Consider the following 26,848-nt stretch of genomic DNA (forward strand, 5'->3'; position numbering starts at 1 on the left):
TTGATGAATATAGAAAATCAAAATTGATGGTTGAAATCAAGTGAAATTCATAAAAAATCTAAATGTCTTAATTTAATTTAGCTTTTACAACACTGTTGTGAGGAGTGAGGTTATGCATCAATGTTTTGATAGTTCCTCGAGTTTCACCCACATGGCCCAGTGACTGTTTTACTCTTTTCTTGTAAAAGGACAATCCTCATCATGAAAGACAAGAATTTTAAAAAGATTAAGAGAAAGAACCCTCCTACTGAAGAAATGCCAGGTAATTGTTCAACTTACTCTTTTTATATCCCAAGATCTTAGCCAAAATTGATAGGCCAAGTGACAGTTTTATTTCCCTCATTTGACAACTAATGCAACAAACTCGGGAAATAGGTAATGTCTTTGCTCTTTTAATGAAAATATTATCATCTGCTGAATAACCCATGTGATGATTCATTCAGCGATTCTTTGCAATCTTTCGTTACACTGAAAGAGATGGATTCAATCCCGTAATGTGCGTTCCATCAAAGTTAACCCACCCAGTTCCTATTGTTCAGCACTTCCGTTCTTTAAATACATCTCAATGGATCTGATGTTAGTCATAGATTTTTGAGTATTGGATTCAATTGTTAGTTACTCAGTCACTTTTAAATACATCAGTCATTGAGTAATCATGGAATACTAAACCATGAGGTCTGTTGGGCATTGAGTAATTTTATTTCTATACACTTTACTTTGACCAAGCATCTAATGACAGTGCTCATGATCATATCAGTAAATGAGAGAAGTATTAGTGTAATGGTGAGAGAAACCTCCCATTTTTTATTGAAAGTGCGCCTACCAGGGATTCTAACGGTCATGAGTTGAGTCCCCAAAGACTTAGATTCTAGACTCAGGGAGAGAGAGATTTGCGGTTGGCTCACAGGCAGACCAAAGCACAAGAGGCTAGTCGACTACAGTGATTATTGGCTGACTCCAACCTATAGTCTGATACCCGGCAGCGGCTGACGTCAGGCAATTAACTTAACGTATAGGGCTTTTTTTATCCGAGGAACGCGATGATAGCGGTTCGGGCTGGTTTGACCAGCCTGAACCAACCTCAACCTAACTCGGAAGAGTGGTCCAAGTGTTCCACTGGAACACATGGAACGCGATAAAAAAGTGATGCGGTCCACTGTGATTCGAATTTAAAAAAGCCCTATAGGGTCGAGTTACTTTGTCATCAAATGATGAGGCTCAAGCTCGAGAGTACCTGAAAGCAGGCAGGGATCAATTTGCTAGCATTGAACTTCTGAAAGAGTTAACTTAATAGGTTGAGTCCTAAGTCAGACCCTTGCGGAACATAGCCTCTAAACCTGTGGGTGTGCACTCTGACTCCCAGACTTTTTCTCAAGCTCTTGAGTTTGCCCACTAACTTAACTCCTTATCCATAACAATTACATTTCTGACTGTTATACAGCTTGACTGTAGTCTTACAACCAAAGCTTTTTGAGTTTTCCTTTTCTTAGAGCTCAATTTTATCTTGTCCTTCTTTTGAGAGTCAAAGGACTGGGCAACATGGCTTGCAAGGGGGAGGTCCCTAGTGCCCACCTCCAATTTTGATTAAATTTTGGAAGAAGGTAGTCATCAGGGAATGAAAATTTGTACAACCGTCTCAGAAAAGCCACGATGAACTTTTGAAATTGCAATTTTCTGCCAGTGAACGATTCATGCTCACAAGCCAAGACATGCCACACAAGTTAACGTTGAGCAGTGGATTGCAGAGTGGATTTTGCCACTTAAACATTTACTCCATCTCGATAACAATCAGGATTTATTAATTTTCTTTTGTTCGCGCCATCATCCCTCCCCTCATGTATGAATTAAAGAAAGAAGATGAAGAAATGTAATATTAACAGAAGAAAAGGGTAGAAAGAGAACAAGGTATCCTAATAATACTGAAGAAAATTCCATGGACTGGGATTTCTTCTTTCTTAAAAAAGAGAAGAAAACAGATATCAAAGTTCATCATATTCTTTTGAATATTTTTAATGTGTATTTATTTTTTCACCTCTATAGACTCTCATATTATGGATGATTGTGTCCTGAACAAAAGGAAAATAAATCCGTATTGTCGTCAAGATAGAATTTTTTGAGGTTTCAAGTTAATTTTTTCTCCTCAAAAGGTAGTAATAACCGATGAGTAATTAGAGCTGATCAAAAAGTTGTTAATGACTATCTAAAGTTAAATGTTATGCGTCTGAGATAGGATTAGAACTCGAACTGTTTGTCTGGAAAATATATTTGGCAACGTGTTAGTGGCACAGCCCAGTCGGTCTCTGCCTGATAGCTTAGTTGGCATGTACTTGGCACGGAAACGTGAACCAAATTTTGCAATTTATAAAAATTCACCTACACTTTTTTAATGCTCAGTAATGGGGAAGGTTATGTACATATTTTAGTTACCCAAGGAGTACTTTCCGTTTCCCAAAAATTTCATTGGAGACAGACATTAATGGCCTCCTCGTAAACAATAAAATCTGTGTACTATCACACGAAGGTTAGGCTAACACCTTTTTTTCTCTCTATTCTCCAATTTTTCCCTTTCCTTCCAGTGGCAGAAAATGAAGAGGCTTTACCTGGCACCAGAATTGGAATGAGTATTCTACACAACAATGGATTTGATGTTCTCAAAGGCAGTGTCTCAGAGGAAACACTAAAAGGCATTGCTGATATGGGCTTCACAAAAATGACGGAAATTCAGGCAAAAGCCCTCCCTCCATTACTTGAGGGTCGAGACATCATAGGAACAGCCAAAACTGGCTCTGGGAAGACTCTCGCGTTCCTGATCCCAGCCATTGAACTCATGAATAAGTTGAAGTTCATGCCAAGGAATGGTAATATTAGTTTGCATTAACTTTTATTTTATCTAAGCTTTCACCAACTAATTCAGTAGCACGTAAATCCAGAAATTTTTCATTTTATTTCTGAGTTTGACCGAAAATGATTCTAAAAAGTCATGTACAATGGATGTTCGCTATTATGAATTTCAAGGGGGAGAGGGGGGGGGGGGGGGTTCAAGGGATTCAATTTTCACTGAGGGCCTACACCAAATAATTAGGTTTTGAAAATTGCAAGATAATGAAGCATAGAGCAGTTTTGGAAAAAATTCAATATTAGAGAATTTTTAATGAACAATTCATTAGAAAAAGATGCACACTGTCAAAAATCTGATCGTTCATCTCACTACTATTTTCAATTCACATATGTCTTATTCAGCGCAAGTAAAAATCACAAATGGCTCAAATCACTGAGAGTTTAATAACGTAGACACGCTATTGTTGCTTTCACTCCTCTCTTGTGATCATGGTTGTGTGTAATTCACTCCAGTATTTCACTACTGCCTGGAGCCCCGTAGCTCAAGTCTGTATTCTCATGCACTGATTCTTTTTTATTATCGAATGTAACTTGAGTGAATGGCCCATTTCTTACAGTGCACTATCCTCATATATTTTTTTGCAAATTTATTGCATGTTGACTTTTAAGCCTTAATAGCCAACTGTCACAAGCTTTAAAATTGTCTATGCCTAACTCTGCTGCATACTTCAAAGAGTTTCCTTACTTGCAACATTATAAATATTATGCAATTAAAACTGTCTCCACCTGAAGTTAAGACTAAGTCTAACAAAACGATAATAAAAGGAGTAAGGTCGCTTAACCCCAGCCATGTATGCAATCATTTTTTTGTAACCTTGTCCTTAACTTGTAACTCAGAATTCTAAAGTTTTTATCAGATTTGCAGCTTGTAAGGTATGTCAGTCTTTTTAAAAATTACCTTACTTTATTTTTTTCCAGGAACGGGCGTTATCATTATCTCTCCAACAAGAGAGCTTTCTATGCAGACATTTGGTGTGTTGAAAGAACTTATGAAGTACCACAATCATACATATGGATTGGTCATGGGAGGAGCAAATAGGCAAACTGAAGCCCAAAAACTGGCTAAAGGTTTGAGTTTCTTTTCCCCCTTTGTAAATACTTAGGTAATGAGTATCAAGCTAATCTCTTTAAGCCCAGAAGAATTATTCCAATCTGTCTCTATTCCATTTGTGAAGCATTAGTATTTTTACTGGTAACCTTTTTGCTGCATTTAATTTTAGCCCTCTATGTTTGTAAAATAAAATACTCAAAAATTTAATCAATGGGTCTGATGAGGACCAGTTATAAAAATTAAACGCTTGTTTCTCGAATTGTGTTCTTGGAGTTTCAGTGCTTTTGAAGTCTGACATTTTGCCGCACCAGTAGTTTTTTATGTTCTTCATAATGATTAAAAGTCTGAATCAAAGAATTAACTTTATTGCCCTTGCCCAATCTAAACGATGAAATTGCAGCACCACAGGCCTTAGGAAGGACTAATGATTCAGAACTTCTTTGTAAAGTGAAAATGGAGAATTTGCATGCAAATTTTTTATTGCTTCATCTGAAAGTGCTTAAAGAGCTGATTTCACAGTATTTTTCATAATATTTTTCTGATATGGGAAACCGTATAAAAATGGATTCACAAGTGAAAAAATGCGCTGCCTAGTGACATCATCTGACGGCATTTCCCATTTAAACGCACGTATTTGAGCAGATTAGATCATTTTGTCATTCCTTCTCCAATAATTATTCAATTCAAGAAGCAAGGGTATCCTCGCGTTCAGTTCACTCAGTCATCTCCACGTAAACACGAAATTCATCAAATTTCAGACACTTACAAATTCTCCATTAAAAAGTAGTGATAGAGAAGTTGATATAAAATTTGAGCAAAATGAGAAGAAGGACAGGAAAATACTTGCATGGCGGGAGGAATGAAGTTAAAAAAAAAAACATAAAGTTTAGAAGCAAAAGAAAAGGGAAAGTTAACAAAATTCCAGCAGACTTCAATATTCATACATTTAAGTGTATCAAGCCGATAGCCAAGGATATCTTCCCTATAGTATCCCAATGGCATTCCTTTTATATCCTTCCTATATTCCTTTTTATTCGGGAATTATAATAATCTTTGCTGTTTGCAATGAACAACTAAGCAGGAACAAGAAAGTTTTAAACCATATCTCTCATTTGCTTCATTTTTTCCTTTCATTTTTTTTCTTTGCCTGGTCATTCAGAAATATTTACTTTAATTCTTCTATCAGTAATTTGTTGTTTTTCCAGGTGTCAATATACTTGTGGCAACTCCTGGTAGATTACTTGATCATTTACAAAATACCCCAACATTTTTATACAAAAACCTCCATTGTCTCATCATTGATGAAGCAGACAGAATTCTAGACATTGGATTCGAAGAAGATCTTAAAATGATAATTAACCTTCTTCCAAGTAAGTGAAATCCTGTAAAGAGAATCCTCAAATCACATACTTACAAGACCGGAAGCTTAAAACATTTAATGTATATTTTATATTATATCATGTTCTTTGATATTATGTATTGTCGCAATTTTTCCCCCTTTTCTTTTACTAACTACACATATTTTATTTTATTTTTTGGCTAAAATTGAGTATGACAATGGGAGTATTAAACAATCAGTAAAATGCTTAGTGCGCCATTCTATTTTGTTTAGATAAAAAAAAAACTCAATTTTTTTTTATGTATTAAGTAGAGTATGGTGCACCTGAAGTAACTGACTATCGTATTTGAATGTGTACCAAAAATTTTAAGTTGGAAGTTATTGTAGGTTCTTGGCCCATTTCAAAATAGGTTCTCGGAGTTCCTCAAGAAATAATAGCAGTTTTGTGGTTTTTCAAGGGTAAGATAGCAAAATAGACTTAGGGATAACAATTTTAACCCCTACTCTCTTGTCCTTAAGTGCCGTGACCATACCAAAATTTCGGATCAGTCAAGGCCTGGACAAGGGAGGAAGGAGTATATTTGGATGTATTTCTGCCAAACGGAACTATATACATTAAGACATGAGCCCTGACACCCATAAGAATATGTGAGCCTAACAAAGCTCACGTCATAATGCACATAGTTTCGTTTGGCAGGAAAACTTCCATTTGCCATCCTTAAGTCCATTTTGCTACCTTACCCCTTAAGAAACCACAAAAATACGATTATATTTTGAGGAACTCCGACAACCCATTTTATTTATTAACTCGAATAAAAGGTAGAATGGAATGGAATCCTCCATGTTTATGTTAATGATGATATAATATATATTTATGAAAATTTTTACCTTATGATTTTTAAAAGTAACGTATCCAGTCAGCGCCTCTTGTACTCCTTACATTTTTTTTCTTTAATTTTATTTTTTCTCTTCCAGAAAGGAGACAAACTATGTTATTTAGTGCAACAACGACAGAAAAAACAGAAATGTTAAGCAAACTAGCACTGAAGAAAGAGCCTGTTCAAGTTGGTGTTGAAGATAATGATGACAAGGCAACAGTTGAAGGACTTGAGCAAGGTAAATAATTTGATGTGAAAATCAAACTGCAACCCCACTTTTCTCAAAAAACTTGACACACTTTATCAAGGTGTAAAAAGATTGCTTTGATTTCCTCATTATCAGACTTGTGTGTTCAACTCTTTAACTTAAGATTTAATCTGACCCTGCCCGACCAAGAACTAGTATTCAAAGTTTTGTATAAAAAAGTTAAGAGTTTGAAGTTTTAAAATAGTCCTGAACTCGTTTCCACCGGAGGTACAAATCAAAATACTAAGCATGTATAAAAGGTCCCTTGAGAAAGCAGGGAGAAAGTTGAGTTTGATTCTCTTCATATTGTTAACTTATTGCGGTCTAAATGACAAACACCGCAAAATGACCAAAAATCAGGAAAAGTTGAAGTAATTATAGATGTCCAACCGTACAATATTATAAGCAAATTATGATCAAAAAATAAGTTACCATACAAAGTAAGTTTCAGATTGGTAACACTACTCCCCAAAACATCAACCGCTCTAAGCCGTTGGCTCAGAACTGGCTCAGCGCGTATGGCTTTCAGCCAAAGCTTTTAGTCAGTAAGTGAGGGGAACGCGTCTTGAAGATCCTTCGATATTTAATGCTATTCTCTTGAGTTTCAGTCATTTTCCTCTTGATATCCTGGACAAAAAGGAATTGTGACCTATCTTGAACCCACCAGCTTAAAGTAAAACGGTCTGCTCTTGTGTTCCATAATCTAGTGTTTCTTCTTTGATCTTCATTTTTTTTCATATTCTTGTCATACTGTTTGCTTACTATCTAGTCCATTGAAAGCCTTTGGTAGCTGATTCAATCATCCCTTATACCCTTCTTGTTGATGGTCTTGATCCAGGACACCTTCCATTGCTCTGGTATCTCTTTATCCCTAATGCACTGCTACGTCACCTCTATGAGATTTCAAAGACTTTGCCAGTCCTGTTCTTAACCAACTCTTTAAAGATTCCTTCAAAGAGTGCTTTGTCATTCTTCAGCTCCTCAACCGCTTAAATAATGTCCATTATTTGGACCTCCAAGTTAAGCTTATTTTACCATTGTCCATGCTCTTGTGGATAAATTCTTAAGTCCACCCTTTTCTTTTCAAATGTTGATAAACTTACTCAGTGGCAATTGATACCATAATGAACAGACTCTGTAAATCACAACTTTACTGTAGATCTTTAATAGAGTTCAGACCATCAACGTAGATATCAAGCAGAGAAGAAGTAAAAGTAACCCCCCCCCCCCCCAGGAAATCCTGTGTTGCCTTTCAGTGTGAAATTATGTGAGGGTAAATGCAAGTCCAACTGTCTTACTTCCCTGGAATTATAAATTAGACATTAAATTGAATGACGTTTGTTTCAGGTTATGTTGTTTGCCCTTCAGAAAAACGATTCTTGCTTTTGTTTACATTTTTAAAAAGGAATCGGAAAAAGAAAGTTATGGTGTTTTTCAGTTCGTGTATGTCTGTTAAATTTCACCATGAATTACTGAATTATATTGATCTTCCTGTCATGAGTATCCATGTAAGTATTTGCACCATTAGAGGCAACATCTAAAATACATTCTTACCTTCGAAAAATGTGGATATTTTTCACAACTCCCTGAATTTGCAGGCGGTATTTTGTGCTCTCTAGAAAGCATACATTTACAATGCCAAATTGATGACTCAACTTGGAAAACTTGTACCTCAATATGCAACATCGGGAATCTCCTCTCATATGTTATTTCTCAAAAAAAATCAACCTATTTATTGAAATTTCCTTTGATTTTTCTCTATCCTCTCATGACCATTCTATACAAATTTTATTTTAAAATATCACGTTCTTTTTTCCTCTGTAGAAAAGTAAATTATCAATAGAGTTTTTGAAATAGTACAATTGAGTCACATGCTTTCAGATTTTAGCCATCAGTATGGTCACAGTGATATCAGATTATTCTTGTCCATTACATGTATGTTTTTTCTTTAACCAAGTACAAGAAAATCCCTTTCTCTTACAGGGCGCATTTTAAGTAGAATTTAATTAAAAAGGAATGTTGATCTCTATTTCATCTTAAATAAAAGCCTCGCACATGAAGATTTCATGTGTTATTTTAGGTATATTTGCTGCTTGTTATTATTAGCAAAAAAAAAATTTACAGGATACCCGAGTCAAATGTGGACTAGCTATCGATAGTGAATTACAATGTACAAAGAGGGGTCAGAGGACCCAACATGAATGGAAAAAGAGGTGTAAGTCGAAATATAATCAGTTCGTCAAATATGAAGAACGTCAAGTTGTGAGGAGAGAGGGCAGGGGATCAAGCTGTGGAGAAGTCATTAAATACCTCGAAAAGTCAGCAAATCGTTGAACCCTGTAAAATTAGAGAAAAGTCAGGGAATTTTGCAATGAGACCTTGAGCTTCCCTCCTCCGGCTGAAACCTTTATTATTTTCTACTTGTTCTATTGGTGAAAATCAGATCCTCTGCTTCGAAGTTCTTAAATTTTTAATTTTGCCAGTTTCAAGAGATTAAGCGCTAAAATTTGTATGTGAGAAGCATTATCATGAGAAATTATGTAAAAAGAAAAAAAAGACACTGAAAAATCAAGGAATTTTATGTTCAAAAACCCTAAAAATCTTGTTAAAGTCCGGGAATTTTGAAATCTAAGAAAATTTGTAACCCTAAAAGTATAGGAGGTAGCAACAGGAAAAAAGAAGTGACAAACAGGTCAAAATTTTCCTCAAAGGAATACTTCATTTAAAAGAGAATTCATGTCATGAAAGGAGATATTAGTAACACGAACAACTACAGTGATGTTTGCTTCGATAAGTTATGTCTACCTCAGATGAAGGTAGCATGTGGACGGAGTTATGCTAATATTCAGAGGTAAATATAAAGAAAACAATATGCGGGGTTTCTGAGGGATCCCTCAGAAGAATCAATGCTCATGAAGAATTAAGGGAAGGCCACGTAGAGTATTCAAGTTCCATTAAATCCTGTAGGAAGGTGCTTCCTCCAAGAGAAGTCCTTTATAGTTTTACATCTAAGAAATTTCTGCTCGTCTTGTGTATACTTTTATCGTAGTAAAATACTGTTTTAGCCTGCAGAAATAATGCTTCCCAGGGTTTGATAATCAAAGAAAACAAGCACATTTCCAAAGGGTAAAATAAGCACCTTTTTTTGTCTAGGAAAATGTGTTTCCTCTCCATTCTGGATACTCTTGGATTGTGGACTTTTAATTTTTAAATCTCCCAAATGGGGAATTGCAGCTTGACTGTGAATACATCCAGTTGGAAATGTATTTTTCAGTCAACCCTCTGTTTTTTTATTTATGATAATAGTCAATCATATTATTAGCAGCTTTCATTTTTTGCACAAGGAATTCAGCCCATCTCCTTTCTGCAACTTTTTGCTCCTACATTTCGTCATTTTTATGCGTTTCATATATTTAAAAATTCTCGCTTTATTGCCTTGTGTTGAGAGTGTATTCCTTGAAGAGTTGTACTTCTTGAGTGCTTCTGCGTTCCCAGGGAAAACAAAAACAGGAGAAACGAACAACTACCTTCTTCCAATTTTGTAATGCAGAGACAGGAATCCTACTGTGTACAGATGTTGCTGCCAGAGGTCTTGATATCCCTGCTGTTGATTGGATTGTACAGTATGATCCACCTGATGATCCAAAGGTTAGACCTTTTTTCTTAACCTCTCTTATTATCAATAGGAACTAAGGAATTATGCCGAACAGTGTATGGAAGGCTTAATTCTATAATGACTGTGTATCTGGAAGCCTCCTGTATTTAAAACGCTGATCTTGCTTCTTCCAAACTTAAGTGTTCTGGCCATCAACCTCGTTTTGATCGTCAGGGCGTAACTGCTATATGCCTTTTTACCGAAAAATGTCTCTATTTTAATACACGTTTTTTCCAATAAAAAATTTTGGCTCCAAATTATATTTTTGTGTCCTCATAAGAAACTTACAGAGACTTCTGCAATCATTAGATTTTGAAGTGTTTGTTCTGGAAGAATTGGTTTAAATTTGATCGATTAGTAATGGAGCTCTTGCCTAGTTATAATTTGGTCAAAAATTCTCAGAAACTTTAATTGTTTTAACCCTGTTTAATCCACCATTGTTTTCCACAGGAATATATTCACAGAGTTGGAAGAACAGCCAGAGGAGAAGGAGGCAAGGGTAATGCCTTGCTTATTTTGCGACCTGAAGAACTAGGGTTTTTGTATTATCTTAAAAAAGCAAAAATTCCGCTCAATGAATTTGAGTTTTCCTGGAATAAAATAGCGGATATTCAACTGGAGGTAATATTCTTTCTTGATTCTTAAAAATGTTGAGCATAAACATCAACGAAGCTCAAAATATTTAATCTAAATTGAAAGTCAAATTGCATGCCATCCTGTAAATGGCCGAAGATTATTTTCCTTTTTATCTCTAATGTTTCCAATTACAGTATAGTTATCATTTTTCTAATTTTTTAATACCTTGGCAGGAAACCTCAGATATGAAAAGGATTGAATCCTTGCAACTCGACGCTGCAAGAATTCCTAAGAGTGATATGATTTTATTGTTCTGTGGAAAAGAGTCACCAAAAAATCTGTAAAGAAAGTTACCAAGAAAGCTACAATTAAAAAAAAAAAGTGAAGTGGCGTTAGAAATCTGAGAGGCTTGATTTACCTCTGCAAGCCATACTGAATGATTTTTGGCCTTTTTAAACTAAAGTGAACCTTTATGCTTATACTGTACATCTTTAGCATTTAAAGTAAATGGACTTATGCACTTATGCTACCACAGGGTCTCCAGCATCAGAATTTTCTCGATTCTATCAGGATTTGAGGTGAATCAAGATTTTATCTCGATTTCATCAGGATTTGAGGAAAAATTGGTCATAAAATCAGGATTTGAGAGAAGTCGGCCGTCCGATCAGATTTTTTTATCAAGCTATTTTTTTGATATTAATTTTTTTCTGCAAAAAATCAGGATTTGGAAAAATCAAGAAAGCAGGATTTAGCAGTCAAAAATCAAGATTTCATTAGGATTTCCCAAAATGAAAAAAAACAAGACACCCTGTACACCTTGTACCATTTCATAAATATTGATGCTAGAGACATGACCTTTGTCTCTTTTTAAACTGCATTATCACCCTTCTTTCACCTCTCTTGATTTAATTTATCATAATCTTATTATTTTTTACTCTGTTTTCTCAAAATGTGTTTCTGTTTTTTCTTAATGCAGTTAGAAAAGTTAATAGCGAAAAATTACTTCTTACACATTTCTGCAAAGGAAGCATACAAGTCTTATGTTCGAGCATATGATTCTCATCATTTGAAAAATATCTTCGACATTGACACCCTAGATGTGGAAAAAGTCGCCAAATCTTTTGGTTTTTTGGTACCACCAGCTGTTGACCTCCGTATCCTTTTTACACTTATTCGTGAGTGGTAAAATTTTCAGGAAAACTTTTCCATTTACAATTGCTTTGCTAAATATTTCATGCTGCAAAATTCTGTTCCGAAGACAATGGACTAAAATTATGTCAAAAAGGAAGTACAAATTCCTTGTATACCTACTTTTTCAATTAAATAGAATTTTTTCCCCTCAGATAAAAATCGTTCCATAATAATAAACTATAAAAAAAATGTCTAAGGGAAGCATCAAGGTGTCTACAGACTTTTGGAAAAAAATTACATATCGACGGTGTAAGTCGGCAATCACATAACTCGTTTGCGGTGTCTGAAAATCTCCACCTCTATGTTATTTTTTTAAAGGAGAACAAGTTGACATCATTCCTTGAAGTTCTTGCAGAATTTTCTTCGCACAGAGAAGAAAAATCAAGGCAGTTTTAAAGAATTGCCGTTGAGTAGTTTTGCGTTTAAAAAATAAAGTTTGATAAGAAGTCTGCGCCGTCGCAAACCGAGTTGTGTGATCGCCAACTTACACCGCCAATATGTACTGACTTTTTACCGCCTTTTTTCTGACTATTAAACCCTCTCCAAGCTTGTTTCCGATATTGAACAGGAAATAATTTCGTTGCAATAAGAATTGAAAAAAGGAAAAAAATGAAACACAAGTTATTGTTATAGCTACAAGAGACTCATGGAATTGAGTTTTTTTATTCCAATTTGATACTTCTTTCTTGAAGTGAAAGTACATAAAACGTTTGGAAGCAATCAATAGAAACAAGTAGCTCATTGGTAGATGAAAAACAGTGTATTTATAATGACAAGTTTTTTCCTTAACGTTGACTCACAGAAGTGAATTCATCGAAGGGAAAGCGTCCGAGGAAGCGGCACGGAGGAGGTGGATACGGCCATTTCAACAAAATGAATGAAGAAGAGAAAGAGGAAGTAGGATTTATTCATATAAAGAAGAAAAAGAAGATGAAGAAGCCTAAAGAAACAGAAAAGATAGACACCTACACATATCTGAAGGATAAGAACCTTGCTGCACTTATCTAAGTATTCCCTCTTTTATATAATGTTTATCATATGTATAGAATGTACATTTCCAATTGTTTTTTAACTAAGATTTCCCCTTCTTTAAATAAAATAATTATTTTTCAAAAAATCCGAAGTCTGATTAACTCGTGAATAACTGTTTAATAGCAGAACTCGTGAACAACTGTTTAAAAGCAAAACTGAAGCATTGTAGTTTCCTTCAAATGTTTTTCGTTTTGCATTGCCGGTCAAATTCCCATTGTTGAAGCTGTGTCTGGCATGGGGAAGGCCGTCGAGAGATTTTATCTGCCTCTATTACAATCTTGAATTATCATTATCACAAGTATTTTCATCTTCGCCGTTGTAATAAGGGGATCCTGGTTTTGAAGAACATTGTGAGGTCAGAGAGACTTCATGCAACTTTGGATGGAGACTTGACTTTTGACTGCTTCTTTCTTGTGACAAAATCTGGTACATGTCAAGATCTGAACATATTGTTTCATTGTCAGTCTGTCTCCATAGAGAGAATCCGTCATCTTTCTGATCTGTCTCTTTCAATAATCGAATGTTATGGGAGTTTGTGGAACAGTCTGAATTATGACTCAACTCTGACTCTGCGCACATTGAGTCCTCTGTAAACATAGATTCTTCTGTAAACATAGAGGCCTCTGTGATCATAGAATCCTCTGTAAGCATTGAGTCTAAATTTTTGACTGCGCAGTGTGAGTTTCCTCCAATATTACTAGCATAGGGAGTTACATCTTCTAAATCGGCGAGTTCCTCTCCAGATATGACAGAAACCGAAGGCAAAGTATCGTTCTGAGCAGTCTTTCCATACCAAGAGTCAGCGTTTGTAGTCTTGAAGCGTTTAACCGGTGAACGCCTGTGTACACTTTGATACCTTACCTTGTCGTTCACTGTTTTGATGCATTCCCAGAATGAACCTTGTGCGTCCATTCCTTGATCTTCGGCATCTTGAGGGGCTTCGAGTTCTCTTACATCATGGAACTCTTCACCTGTTTTAATAGATTGACACGAACTCTCAGAACTCTGACAAGAAATATTAATCAATGTTGAACTGTGATCAGTGAAGTTCGGTGTTTCATAATTGGCAAAAGAAGAGTTCTTTGTAAAGGTTGTATTGTTTTTTGTTATGGGACTCTCTTTTTCTGAACTTGTATGATTGTCGTTGTTTGCGAATTTACCATATGCTATATCTCTGTGGTAATTTATTGTGTTTGATTCAGCTGATCTCTCAGAATCTTCGTTAGACACGTCCGAGTCGAATGAATTGTACTGTTGCAAAGTTGCTAATGCTTGGCTTTTGCACTTCATGACAACGCTGTTTTTATTTGCTGTTGGCAAAACTGTACTTTCTTGAGTAGTCTGTGGACTAATCAAATCTTCATCACTCCCCAAATTTTCAATTCTGAAAGTGACCTCTTCGTTGTCTGTATAAGGTGTCTCAATGGTGCCAGGAGCAATGATTTGTGAGTTTTCGTTATTTTGCGTCAAGTGATCTTCCTCTCTCTCAGAGCAGCGTGTCTGGGAAGTTCTGTTGTATGTTGAATCACATGTAGTAATTTTGGCATTAAGTTTTTCCAGTGTCAGCTGATCGTTGTCGACCATGTTTATCAAATTGATACATAGTTCATCAATTTCAATTTCCTCTTTAACTTGTCCTCTTAAAGCGGTGTTCAGGAACTTCTGTAAAAAACAAATTGCTCGGTAAAAACATTTTTTGGAAGTGGTTTCGTTCAAGTGATAATGTTGTCTAGTATTTCCACTCAGTCAAAAGGATCTTGAATGCTACCCATAAACATGGAGCTCTAAATTGCTCAGGAGTAAAAGTTGTATCATTGAACACTACTAAAAGGACTGTTAGACAAGGTATGAATTTAAACTTTCTGATATATTTTCACTCCAAATCTTTTTGCACAACACGATTTGCGCCACGAAAATTACCAAAATTAACTTTGAACGAAGCCATTAACATTTTTGTTCATTATCACTGACGAACAAATTAAATTTCCTGCTCACATAAAAAATACAAGTCCACTTGAATCAAATTAATTATGTACTCGACTTGACAATGAGCAGTATACTTCCCCCAATCTATGCAACTCTAATTGTAAGCAACTATCAAAAGCTTAGCCAAAATGTCAATATTGAGGTTGTCATATTTTTATGTTACAAAGACTGTCACAGTAGAGTTTAGTGTGCATGAATTTAACTCAAGTAGAGTATTGCCTTTTACATTATTAGGAAGTCTGACTTGGTGCATGATTATAAAAACATTACTATCTTGATTAAGGGTTACTTCCAGTAATTTTTGTGGTATAAATCGTGTTCTATGTCTTGATGAGAAAACATATATTATAATGCTTAAATTTGCACCTTGTCGAGTGGCTTGATGATGAAAAATTATTCAAGCCCATTCCAAATCCTCCCTCCCATCCTCCTCCAATTGGTGATTTTTGTCCGTCAACAAGAAACTGAACTTGTAAAGAAAGAAGCTGTACTCGCTGAACTCCAGATCTGGTTACAGATCAAGAATCGCAACGTCATGGGGTGGTAGGGTTGGAAGATTATGTGCGTTGATACGTAGGAAAAAATTCCTGAAAAGGCCCATAAAGCACTTTTTTGAGCCAGATGGCCTCTTAAACTCAAACCTAAGTTTGGAACACCATTTAGAAGTATATTTGTAACATTGTGCAAGAGAATAGTGCGCTACACTTTTACTGTGAGCAGAATTGGGCTGATCCAAACTAGAAAAACTGAATCATCAATGTAAGTTCAAACCTTTTTGGTTTTAGCAAGGTTCTTAGCCAGCACATTGGCAGCCTCTTTTATGCGCTCAGGTAAAGCTGTGCTCTCTGCTAATTTAAGTCCATAATTTTCAATGCTAACAACTCCTTGTAGTAGCTTGTGTGTGAAATGAAGCCGAGGTTTGGTTCCATCTTCAAGTGCGATAATCTCAGCATCAAAATACCAGCTGAAACAAGAATTCTTGTTGTAGAATAATGTAACAAACTACCCGATCTTGTCAAAAGAAAGGAGAAATCGTTCATCTCTTTCGATTAGTTAATAAAGAAACTTATGAAAATGAATTAGAATTTTCCTCCAAGTAAATTATTTAAAAGAATCCATATCATTAATGAAGTGTGTATTTAATGAAATACAATAAGAAATAGTCCTATTAAGACTTGAGTCTGATGAGTTTAAGTGAGAGATTTAGGTGTTTCTTACCATGAGACTTGAGGATACAAGTACTGCAATCTACTCAGAAAGTGGAAGTGAGTTGCAATGAAAGTGTGAACTGTTGAATGGATGAACACCTCGCTCGTGGCCCAGGCGATGGCTGTCCCCTCATCAGTGGCTGTTCCCCGGCAGAATTCATCAATGATCACTAAACTGTTCTTGGTTGCTGAGTGCAAAATGTGAACCATTTCTTTGAGCTTGAAAATAAGAAACCATCGAAAAGTTACTTTTAGATGAAGTGAGCCAAACTTGATCAGCTTTTGAATAATTATTTTAAGCACTTATGGATTAGTTTTGAAACTTGCATCAGAAAGCCTTAATTTTGTACAATACAAAATTTCTCAGAAAGTAAGGTGAACCACCCTAGGAGACCTCACTACTTTCTCCATAGGTCTCATTCTGATTTCTCAATAGCCTCAGAAAGAAAGAAAGAGTTGGGAGTATGGTTTATCAAGACTCATTCTAAAAAAAATTTATCGTTGAAATTAATGACAAACCGAGAAGATTCTTACAGGTCTACATTTTTCAAATATTTCCGGAGAGCAAACCCCCCCCCCCTCTTTTAAATACCCTTTTAAAACCCTTCCTCTGGTGTTGCAGTAGTTGTCTTATTATCCAACTTGCGCCTCTGTGTAGAGGAGCCTACCGACACAATCCTGAGATGTGTCCATCGAACTTAAACGGAAGGAAAAGAGTCTTTTCTCAGTATCTATCATCTGCAATAAAATGAGAGGGATAAAAGTGAAAATTATTAACAGACCTCCAACGTAAAATGAGAGACATTACATTCAATACTATCATCAAAACTGATTCGAGAGAATAGATTGTCGATGAGCTTCACTTCAGCCTGTTCAGCAGGAACGTAGCATCCAATCTGGAAGATTAATTAAAATAACAACAGATGAGCTGCATTGAAACACGCTTTGATATACAAGTGAGTCATTGAGTAGGATATTCATTTTAGAGTAAAGGTCACACCTGCTGAAATAAAAATTTCTAGAAAAGCTGTAGATTATTAACCATGCAATTCTTTTCAACTACAAAGGAGTGTACCTGGAATCAAGTTATATTCAAAGATTTCTCTTTTCAAAGATCCAAGTGACTATAATTTGATGAATCCTACTCAAGAGTTATGAAAATTGTGCAGAAAGGTGTTTGAAAGTAGTTTATGTTACGCTCTCACTCTGCTGTGCGAAGGGAAAACGCTGTATGAACATTCGAGAGTTGCCAAATTACCTTCGGAAAAATGTTTATTTTTGAGATGAGCTATGAATATTTGTTCTTGAAATTTTCAGAAACTTTAGGTGAAATTGCATACAAATTGTATAGAAAATGGGAAGAAAAATATTCACAAGCTTTCTCATGAATTCCTCATTTGCTAAAGGAAATTTGGCAAAGCCTGAAGGTCCATACGGCGCTTTTCCTAAGCACGGTAGTATAGAGGATGGATCTTTCGGCCAGTGTGACGGGTGTGCATCGGAAATGAAGAACAAATGTAACTGCTTACGGAGTCTGCTCCTGCTGCATAGGGCTAATTTTTCAAACCCACAGGCTAAAAATTGCCACTTAGTATTTTTAATTGCATATCATTATTCAATTTAATTAAAGAAGTATGAGAAGAAAAGACTGCAACTACGTGTCAGATCGTGTGATACCAAGGGGGCTCAAAAATCGTCAGTCAATAGTCTTAAGGCTGCTTGATCTCTCAACCTCCCCTAGCCTCATTTTTGTAATTTCATTGGGCTAATCTGGAGGTATCAATTGGTTTCCCGAGAATGCATGTTATACTTCCATGCTGTGTGAGTTCTCACATGAACACAAGCAGAAATTGACTCCAGTTTAGCAAATCGTTTCCAAGTTATCTGACTAAATTTTGTTTTATCATACTCATTACAACCACTGTATTTTTTCCTGTTCTGGCACAAACTCAACACTTCTTACCTGAGCCATAATTTGAATCAGAGCGATCTGCTTTATGTAGGCGCTTTTGCCTCCCATGTTCGGTCCAGTGATAAGATGATAATTCTTCAAATCCGTAGCAATCTGAAAAAAGTAATCATAATTCATTTCAGTATTCAAATCGTTTTTTATTTTTCACATTATTACAACTAATAGCCATCTGATTTAAGAGAAGATTGTCTATTATAGTTTTATACATTTTTATTACTGTGCTCTCATTAATAAAAAGTTCTTTGAAATGCTGATGAGCTTTTCGCCCATATTTTCCTTCAAATCGAGCCGCTTTGGGCTATGAGAACAAGAATTAAGTCGATTGTATCATCGTACAGTTTTTGAAGGGCTAAAGTACTCACAACATCGTTTCCAACGGGAACGGATGAGTTGGTGAAGTCTAAAATGGGATGTCGTGCTGATTTCAAGACCAATTTGGATCCAAAATTAGGTCGAACATATCCGTTGGTAGAGCTCACCCGAGACAGTGATACGATCATGTCAAGTTCAGCTATGCTATCGCAAATGTTGTACAAGCAGCCAGTGTTCTCTCTTATCTTTTGAAGTAATGTCTGCAACACTCTAACACAAATTCAACAGTCTTGACTGAAGTTTAACCTTCTATTAACACTGTCTTATTCAATGTTTGAGGACAAAATGAGTATTTTGACGTAGTCTTTTAATTTGAGAGACAAAATATTTTCTTAATGAATACAGACCTCGCACTGGAAACAGTTGAAGCTTCTTTTTTGAACCCAATCTTCTGCTGCTGAATAAATGTGACAGTCAGGCTAAAGGTAGAAAGTCAAATTGTGCAGTACAGGGAAACACCGGTTTGGAGTTAAAATTATTGATTTTCAGTTCTCAATGCTAAATACTTTCCTATACTCTCTAGAACAGTGGGTCAAAGTTTCAAGCTATTATATGTACTATTGTAATACTGCACTATGATATAAGTGTTTGAAAAGCTGGCAACAGCAGCACTGGTAAACTTCGTCTGTGTTTTTCTCAAATGTACAGTTGATCGCTCTCTAACTTTCATTTGCTGTTAAAGGGTCAGCTGTTGGAATTTAGATAAAAATTTTTAGGAGCAGCCCCAGACAATGGTAACAATAGAAAAAACAAGGAGGAAAAACGGGAAACAAGGCAAAAAACACAATTAATAAAAACCGAGACGTTTCGGCTCAGTTTTGAGTCGTTGTTATCTCACTCCATTTTGCATGACCATTAAAAATTAATTTAGAATAAATAAGTGAATTGAGTGTTGTTCCGTACGCATTGCTCATAAGCTGAACCTCCTGAAGAGCTTGCTTTATACGTTCGTTCTGGAAAATCAATTCTGCAGTAGTCATTGTAACAACGTTCTTTGTCCTTTGAGCTTGTATAAAGACATCAGGCAAGTTCTTGATGCTGAAATCAGGCCGACCTGAAATTTTCAGTGTGATGTGGAATCCTTTGGAGCTTGTATTGTGGCTTTTGAGGGGTAATTCATATTGCTCGGCAAGATCCATCACTTTCATCTGAAATTCTGCGACCAGCTCCGAATATGTGTACCTCGCTACGTCCAACAGGCCGTTCACATCTGCCTTGATTGCGAAGCACCGCTGAAATGTTAACATTGTTTACAATGTTTGCAAATGTTTACATCTGTTTTACAATGTTTTATAATAATATGAAGTAGATCTCATGCAGAGCTATGTTCTAAGCGTACTAAAAAATTTGAACTTATGAATACTTTGTACCATTTTTAAGTGAGTTTCCTGCTTTCATTCTCCCCTAGTAGCAACAACTGTTAAAAAATCTTTTAAAAAACTCTTAAGTTTTGAAAAGACAACTGTCAAAAAACTGTTAAAATTCTCCTTATAGGAAACTTTTTGTGCCATTTTTTAAGTAAAATTTACAAACGATAAAATTTAAGGAAAAAAAGTGTTAAAAAACTTTAAATATCAAGTGTAGTTATTTAATGCTAAAACTGTTTGAAAATATGTTAAAAAACTACCATGATATATTAAGAGTTTTTTTTTCAACATTTTTTTCTTAAACTTTACCTCTTGTAAATTTTACTTAAATAAATAGCCAAAGAGGGTTTCCCAGTACGAAATGTTCAATAGTTTCTTTAAGAGTTTTCGAAAAATGTTTTAAAAGGTCATTGCTACCAGGTTAAAATAAAATTTAAAAACTCACTAGTCAGAGAAAATTCGAAACTATCTGACGCGCGTTTCGACCCGTTGGATCATCATCAGGGGCGCGACTCTTTTAAAATAATTGATCGCTACCAGGGTTTATACCATTTTTAACTGAGTTTCCTGCTTTAATTCCCAGCTGATTTACAGTTTTAGAAGTGAGAGGGAATTTTTTCTTGGTTTGGCTGCAGCCAACGTTCATGGAGACTTACTTTCATTTTAATTTAGTCTGCTCAACTAAATGTAAGAACTGCAGCAAAAAGATTGTTACTTCAACTGGGATTGTAATCCTTAGGTGGGAAACTTCTCTGATCAAAACCATGCTTAATCTAATCTGGAAATTGAATTTTTAGCCTAACTAAAGTTGCTAGATGGTATCAAAGCGTGAGGTTTTTCCTTATTTACCTAGTCGAAAACACAGACACTGTGTACTTTTAGTGTAGAGCATATGAATAGAAATAAGAAATCCCAGGCGAGCACTTGTGATTTTATTCCTTATTCTTCTAAATGAAGCGATAGCAAGTAATTTTATTGACATCAATTGAAAAGTGTCTTTTGGTACCTGTCCAACATGCTTTTTACGTATCAAAGTTTTTAATTCATGTTATACCTGGAATTGAGCTGCAGCATAGCCCGTAACTCGTGTGGTGTCTTTGTCCAGTATTTTATCAATCTCATTTGCAAGATCTTTGAAGCGTGGATCGGTCAAAGTTTTTGTCATTTTCTCAAAATATTTGGTCTCAGTTGTTTGTAGGATTTGGTACAAACTTGGAATAACATCAAGAACTGTTTTTAGCAAGATCACGTAATTGATCATAACTACAGAACTGTCATCAATTTTTCGGTTAGCAGGAACAAAGCAAATTTTCAGAAGGGCATCAATATCAGGGATTTTCGCCAGAGTGCCCTGCAGGAAACAATAAAAAAAAATTTAAATGGATGTTCTCAAAGTCGCACTAATGACTTGTGTCAATTCCTTCTATATGTGACCCTTAAGATCATTATATGAACTGGTGAAGCATTGCTAAAACTTTAAAAAAAAAACCCAGTTCTTGACAGTAACATGTTCAGACTTTTATGGATAAGAGCCAGTCATTAATTTTCCTTAATTATCGTAGGCATACTTTTTTTTTCCTACAGTGACATAGATGTTCTCTAAAATTTCATGAAAGAACTTGGATCCTTTGTTTCAATTATTTCTAAAAAAATAAAAAGTACAGGAAAAGTTTGAAGCATCAAAATGAAACTACATATGTTGGTATCTGATATTGCTGTCAGTAACCTAGTTAGCTGTAAACACAATGTTTTCTTCTTTTTCTAATCATACTTTAATTATAGATCAAAACTATTCTATCATTACTTTTTTTTGTTATCTATACCAGCAAGAGGAATGCCTATTCAAACAATGTCTAGTTCAATCACTTTTTAATAATTTTATTGAAGAAAATAGGAAGAGTAAGCAGCCAGAATGCATTTTCAAGCAAATTTTTTGGAGTGATGATTTGACAGAAGCAAGGAAGAAAGTATGAAAGAATTCAAACAAGAGTCAATAATTACCTGAATGCTCTTACGTAATTCTATGTTATTTATCAACTCTGTAACACAATCAAGCCGATGATTTAAATCTTCTTCTATGAAGGATGGCTGCAAAATCGCGGATCGCAATCGCCTCTTTCCGCCAAAAGTGTAGCAGCGATTCAATATTCCGAACAAGCTTCGAGCCTCACATTTGTTCGATTGAGAGAGAAGGAGTTCCAAGTTGTCCATGGTGTCAAAGTCAATCATCATTTTTTCGCCAGCTGCTTGATATTCCATTGGCACTGATTGGGAGGCGAGTGTTACATTCTCTACATACTCAACGTACTTAACCAAAGCAGCTGCTGCCGCAAGTGTGAAGTACTTTCGCACTACAAGGAGTTCAATCGATGAACATTCAGGCAAATGTAATGATTTTACTGAGTTCATGCCCTCCTGGTCATTGTAAAATCTCCTGTGCACCGATTTTTGATCCACCCCTGGCAACTTCTTCTGGATCCGTTGGAGAAGTTTTGAGTTCTTTTGATTTTCAACAATTGTGTTGGGGAAAAGGAGCTGAAATTGTGAAGCATTCGTCAATCGTAAAAGTGTATATGACCTCAAGTTCCATGCATTATTATGGCTTCATGCGATTTTCTTATCATCGATGTAAATTGCAATATAGCTACATCAATTCATGCAACACTATTAGTCCTACTGCTGGCAGCAGGTCTTGGGGCCAATAGTTTTGCCAAAATTATCTTTTCTTTCCTCTTTCTATTAAAAAAGATCAGGAAACATAGGAGAAAAAACGAACTGGTAGAGGGCAATTCAGAAGCATATATCGGCCTTTATACTTGACAGGTATTTTCAATTATTTTCTTTAAGTCACTGGCCAAGGTGCAAAACCGTGTATCTCCATTTGTGATGTTGCAGACATCCTGTCATACTTAATTTTTCATTTGGAAAGTTAGTCAACTTAATTTCTTGAGAACTCTCATATGATTTTTCATCTGTGTTCGCAGAGTAACATACTGTATAATTTTCGAGCTGTAAAATCGGATTGTTTCTCTATGGAAAAATAAAATAGAGGCGGATATTTTGAAACATCGCAATGAAGATACATAGTTTCTGACTTTGACCATGTATGACTGTCAACGGGAGAAATGACCTTATTTTCAGTAGAACTATCTCAGAGGAGTCAGGATTGGTCGAAGTATTAGATTGTGATATTTCATTGGACCTTTCAGGCTCTCAAATGTCCTCAAGAATAAGTTGTGAGTGGTCCGATTCATTTTGAATTATCAGAGGCTTAAATTTGCTTCATAATCTCGCAATTTTGTTACTTAAATACGGCGAATCCAAATTTGGAATGGCTTTTCCTTGAAACTACTCATATTTTTAACTGGTTCTTTCAAACAGCTGCAATTTGTTGTTTGAAAATGTTCCTAAAACATTCCCTTGTGTTCTAATGTCTATGACTTTTTTTTCTTTTTGTGTCGCACTGCAATTTCAGGACGTTATTATGGATTGTAAAATCCATCCCTTTTCCCATGGATGGTCGTAATGGTTTAAAAGTCTATGATTTTTCCTAAGTGTTGAAAATTTTAACATTTTTTCTTGGAATAAATTATATTGAGCCACAAAAGTTGCAATCTACAGGATTGAAAATCGGCTGAATCAGGCTGCCTTAATACTATTCCGGCTTCACCTTTATTTTTTGTCCGTTAGAACATGGAAGATAAAAATTTCAAGCTTCAAGAAAAGTTAAAAGTAAAAACTTACAATGGCAGGGTTGAGAACATTTAGTTTTGCTATCGTGTTGGTATAATTATGAGTGTCACTGAGCTGGCACAAGATCAAACATGGACGATGTACATCCATAGCAGCAAGACCAACCTCACCACAAGCATTTCCTCTTCCTTCTGTGATAGCTAATTTTGGAAGAAAATGTGACATGAAAGGTAGATCTGAGTTTATAAAAAAAACTCTAAGTGATGGAAAAAAGCGAAAACAAATATTTATTTGCGCATGATTAACAATAGAATTAGAGCAATATTATAAGTAAAAAACACCGAGAATATTCAAACGACCTTACATTCATATCTACTAATATTCTTATTGAGCTTTCTGTTAAATACATCCTGTTTCACCAAATCAAAAAAGGTTACTTTGACTCACCGATAATAACACGAGATTGATTCGAAGTAGAAGTTGTTGCTGAGCTAGACGATCTTTTTGATACACTTGTGGTTCTCTCTGTTCCTCGCTTTTGAGATGACTGTGAGGAACAAGTCCAACTGTTCACGTTTCTAGTACTCCTAAAAATTTAAAAATTCCACTTTCATTCATTTCATCAGTCTCTAAATGTACATAATTTAATTCAAAGGGAAAAAAGTAGACTAGACTTCTTCAGGAACATTGACTAAGAAAAAAGTTATTTCCAGAAGCTAATAGAACTTAAAAACTTCAGAAAGGGGATAGCTCTAAAAAAAAAAAAAAAACTTTTATAATATCTACTCATAGAGTAGGGCAGCTCTGTTATTCTTTTTCATGTGAAAGTGTTACCTTTGCATGAATATGAGTTTTTTGTCATGTTATTTTAGTCCATCTCATAAAAAATATTACTTTATTCTCATTTCTGTATTTTGCATATTTTGCTGTTTATTTAACTTTTTTCACTTTTAAATTTTACATAAATTTTACTTAAAATAAAAAGGGTCTCCCAATTAGTAAACATTTCAGTATTTTACAAGTCCACATTTACTTGTGTAAGGTGATTCGTCAAGCTCAAGTGACGTGGTCAAACTGGTATGCGATGTATGGCATATCAATTAGGTCCAAATTCTCGGCAGATTTTAAATTTTTAGCAAAAAAAAGGACAATAGCCCCTGTGCATGAGCCTAAAGAATCATTCTAAACCCAAAAATCGGCAAAAATAAGAGAAATGAAAGCAGAATAGTGTTCGGAAAAAACCTCCAATTCGATACAGAAATCGATAGTTGAATTGAATGCAAGGTTTTTTCCCAACACACTATTCTGCTTTCATTTCTCTGAAATTCGCCGATTTTTGGGTTTAATATGATTCTTTAAGCTCATGCGCAGGAGCTATCGTCCTTTTCTACTAAAAATTCAAAATCTGCTATTTTATACCTAATCAATGCAATATATCGCATGCCAGTTTGACCTTGTCACTTGAGCTTGACAGAATACCTCAATACTACAAGGGCTTACATTAAAAAGTAGGTAGAAAATTACAGAAGATCTCAAAACAAATAATTAACATTGTCCATTAAATTTAGATATTGTTGTCATAAGAAATTTTGTTATCATAACGTTAGGCAATGCACTTTGATCCATTTACTTCAAAGTAGCTGCTTTGACCAGAAACAAATATTACTCTTGCCGTTTAGGACAGAGGAATTATATGTCCATCATTTATAAAGTATAAAAGCTTCAAGGTCTTTTTTTGTACTTCTTTTTATTAATGTGAAAAGAAAAATATATTAACCGAGAGGAAATTGGTGTTCTTGAAGAAGATGATGTAGGCTTTGTCGCGGTCGTCAAAGACTGATATTCTGGTCTATACGACTGTGACGATGAAGAGGGACTATTCGAGCTGATGCTGCGCTGAAAGTTTACTCCTTTTGATGATTCACTTGACCTTGTTTCTGTTGAAATTGCTGATTGTACACCAGTTCGATTAACCATTGGAGATTCATACTTAATATTGGGTGGAATCGGCTGGTATGATGAGAGTGATAAACTTGGTTTCTTAGAAGCAGCAAAATGCTTAAGGAATTCTGTTGGTTTTGCGAACACTAGATGAATGTTAAACAAAAAAAAATTATGAAATCAGTTGAAAGAAATATAATCAATTGACACCTGACTATAGGATGTTTCTTTCCTCTTCTATATGGCTTGCTCCATGTTTTGATCCTGAGTCAACAGGAACTGCAACCACACATAGAGAGTCCCTGCACGGTTTCCAATTTGCAGTCTGTCCTCCAACTCAATATTCTGATGCTCTCATCTTAAAGGTGGCATAATCTCTGTTTTAGATTGGTAAGTATACCTGATTTTCATATGGTTACCCTACTCATGCATCATTCAGCTTGATTCAGCATGCTTTCAGGCTACACCTGGTTTTTACATGATTAGAGTCTGCGCCAAATAAGTTTACACACCACCAGACTGCGACTGAAGATCCGCCATCCTGTTTCTTGCATCCACTTCTAATGCTAAGTAAATTGACGTTGGAACATCTTCTATCGCAATCTAAAAGTGTGTAAACTTACTTATAGCCTGGACTCCACCATCGGAGCAAATTAAAGCATTATCTGAAGTTTTAAAAGTTAAAGAAACCTCCGTCCCAGCTTATTTGCTGATTTTTTCGTAATCGCAATTAAGTAAGAAAAATAGGTGCTAATAAGAGCAGATTAATGACGGCTCTGCTCTAAACCTTTGATGTAGGTAGATACATACCTAACATGAATAAAACCCCAGGCAAAGAGACATCCTTCCTAAAATCACTAAACATTTACAAGTTTAGTCCTTCATCAACTTTCTGCCCAAGGGTTTCCTGAAGTTGAACTGAATTCATACACGTATCAAAATTAATTCAGTTAAACTGATTTAAATTAGTAAGCTTTCATTATACTCACCCGGATTCACCACAGGATGCATCAGCTTTCGATCTTCTTGTTTTGAATTATTCTTGTTATTATTCACCTGATTCATTTTCCACCTAAAATTACTCAGAAATCAGTTCCAAAAATAATCGAAGCTAAATAAAATTGTTTGAGTAACAACAATGCTCTGGAAATGAAGATCACAGTCTTGACATTCGCGAGAATTTCCGCGTGATCAGTACCTCCTCTATCACTATCAGTTCCGACGAATGCACGAGCGGATATCCGTTTTTTTCGGCGGATATCCGGCGCATTGCACAGACCAATCAACGTCCACTGACTTTACAACGTTGCCGCTCTGCAGTTTCTTCAGTCCGGATCTTCCGGACCTACAGATTTCAATGAGAGATACTCGAGAATTCGAGATAAGTATGAAACGTTGATAATCATTCGCCTTGGATTTATTTCCAAGTAGAATTTTATTTG

The 26,848-nt window shown here is 35.5% G+C and overlaps 2 protein-coding genes across 2 annotated transcripts; one reads left to right on the top strand and one right to left on the bottom strand.

The window, feature by feature from the left end:
• Positions 1 to 103: 103 nt before the first annotated feature.
• Positions 104 to 12,952, top strand: LOC109032204 (probable ATP-dependent RNA helicase pitchoune). Its single transcript, XM_019044217.2, has 10 exons — positions 104 to 262; positions 2,577 to 2,858; positions 3,817 to 3,966; positions 5,155 to 5,319; positions 6,264 to 6,404; positions 7,761 to 7,921; positions 9,909 to 10,061; positions 10,519 to 10,689; positions 11,621 to 11,798; positions 12,638 to 12,952. Exons 1-10 carry the CDS (start codon positions 202 to 204, stop codon positions 12,841 to 12,843), a joined length of 1,668 nt encoding a protein of 555 aa, XP_018899762.2. The 5' UTR covers positions 104 to 201; the 3' UTR covers positions 12,844 to 12,952.
• On the bottom strand, positions 12,944 to 26,829 carry LOC109032203 (mutS protein homolog 4). Its single transcript, XM_019044216.2, has 13 exons — positions 26,396 to 26,829; positions 25,243 to 25,552; positions 23,913 to 24,052; positions 23,517 to 23,665; positions 21,774 to 22,307; positions 20,827 to 21,123; positions 19,309 to 19,637; positions 18,396 to 18,615; positions 18,025 to 18,126; positions 16,844 to 16,957; positions 16,072 to 16,280; positions 15,625 to 15,817; positions 12,944 to 14,529 (listed from the first exon to the last, which is right to left on the bottom strand). The coding sequence occupies exons 1-13, from the start codon at positions 26,469 to 26,471 to the stop codon at positions 13,138 to 13,140; spliced, it is 4,065 nt and encodes a 1,354-aa protein (XP_018899761.2). The 5' UTR covers positions 26,472 to 26,829; the 3' UTR covers positions 12,944 to 13,137.
• Positions 26,830 to 26,848: the final 19 nt, after the last annotated feature.

The sequence above is a fragment of the Bemisia tabaci genome, chromosome 1, assembly GCF_918797505.1.
Source record: "Bemisia tabaci chromosome 1, PGI_BMITA_v3".
NCBI classification, from domain to species: Eukaryota; Metazoa; Arthropoda; class Insecta; order Hemiptera; family Aleyrodidae; genus Bemisia; species Bemisia tabaci.

Bases quoted from the DNA above. Each gene is read 5' to 3' on its own strand.
- LOC109032204 (XM_019044217.2), top strand. From the start codon at position 202: ATGAAAGACAAGAATTTTAAAAAGATTAAGAGAAAGAACCCTCCTACT. The intron at 263-2,576 runs GTAATTGTTCAA...CTTTCCTTCCAG, and splicing joins TCCTACTGAAGAAATGCCAG to TGGCAGAAAATGAAGAGGCT. The intron at 10,062-10,518 runs GTTAGACCTTTT...TGTTTTCCACAG, and splicing joins ATCCACCTGATGATCCAAAG to GAATATATTCACAGAGTTGG.
- LOC109032203 (XM_019044216.2), bottom strand. From the start codon at position 26,471: ATGAATCAGGTGAATAATAACAAGAATAATTCAAAACAAGAAGATCGA. The intron at 18,127-18,395 runs GTGAGTACTTTA...TACTTTTTTCAG, and splicing joins TTCCCGTTGGAAACGATGTT to ATTGCTACGGATTTGAAGAA. The intron at 14,530-15,624 runs GTTTGAACTTAC...TGTTTTTTACAG, and splicing joins ACCTTGCTAAAACCAAAAAG to AAGTTCCTGAACACCGCTTT.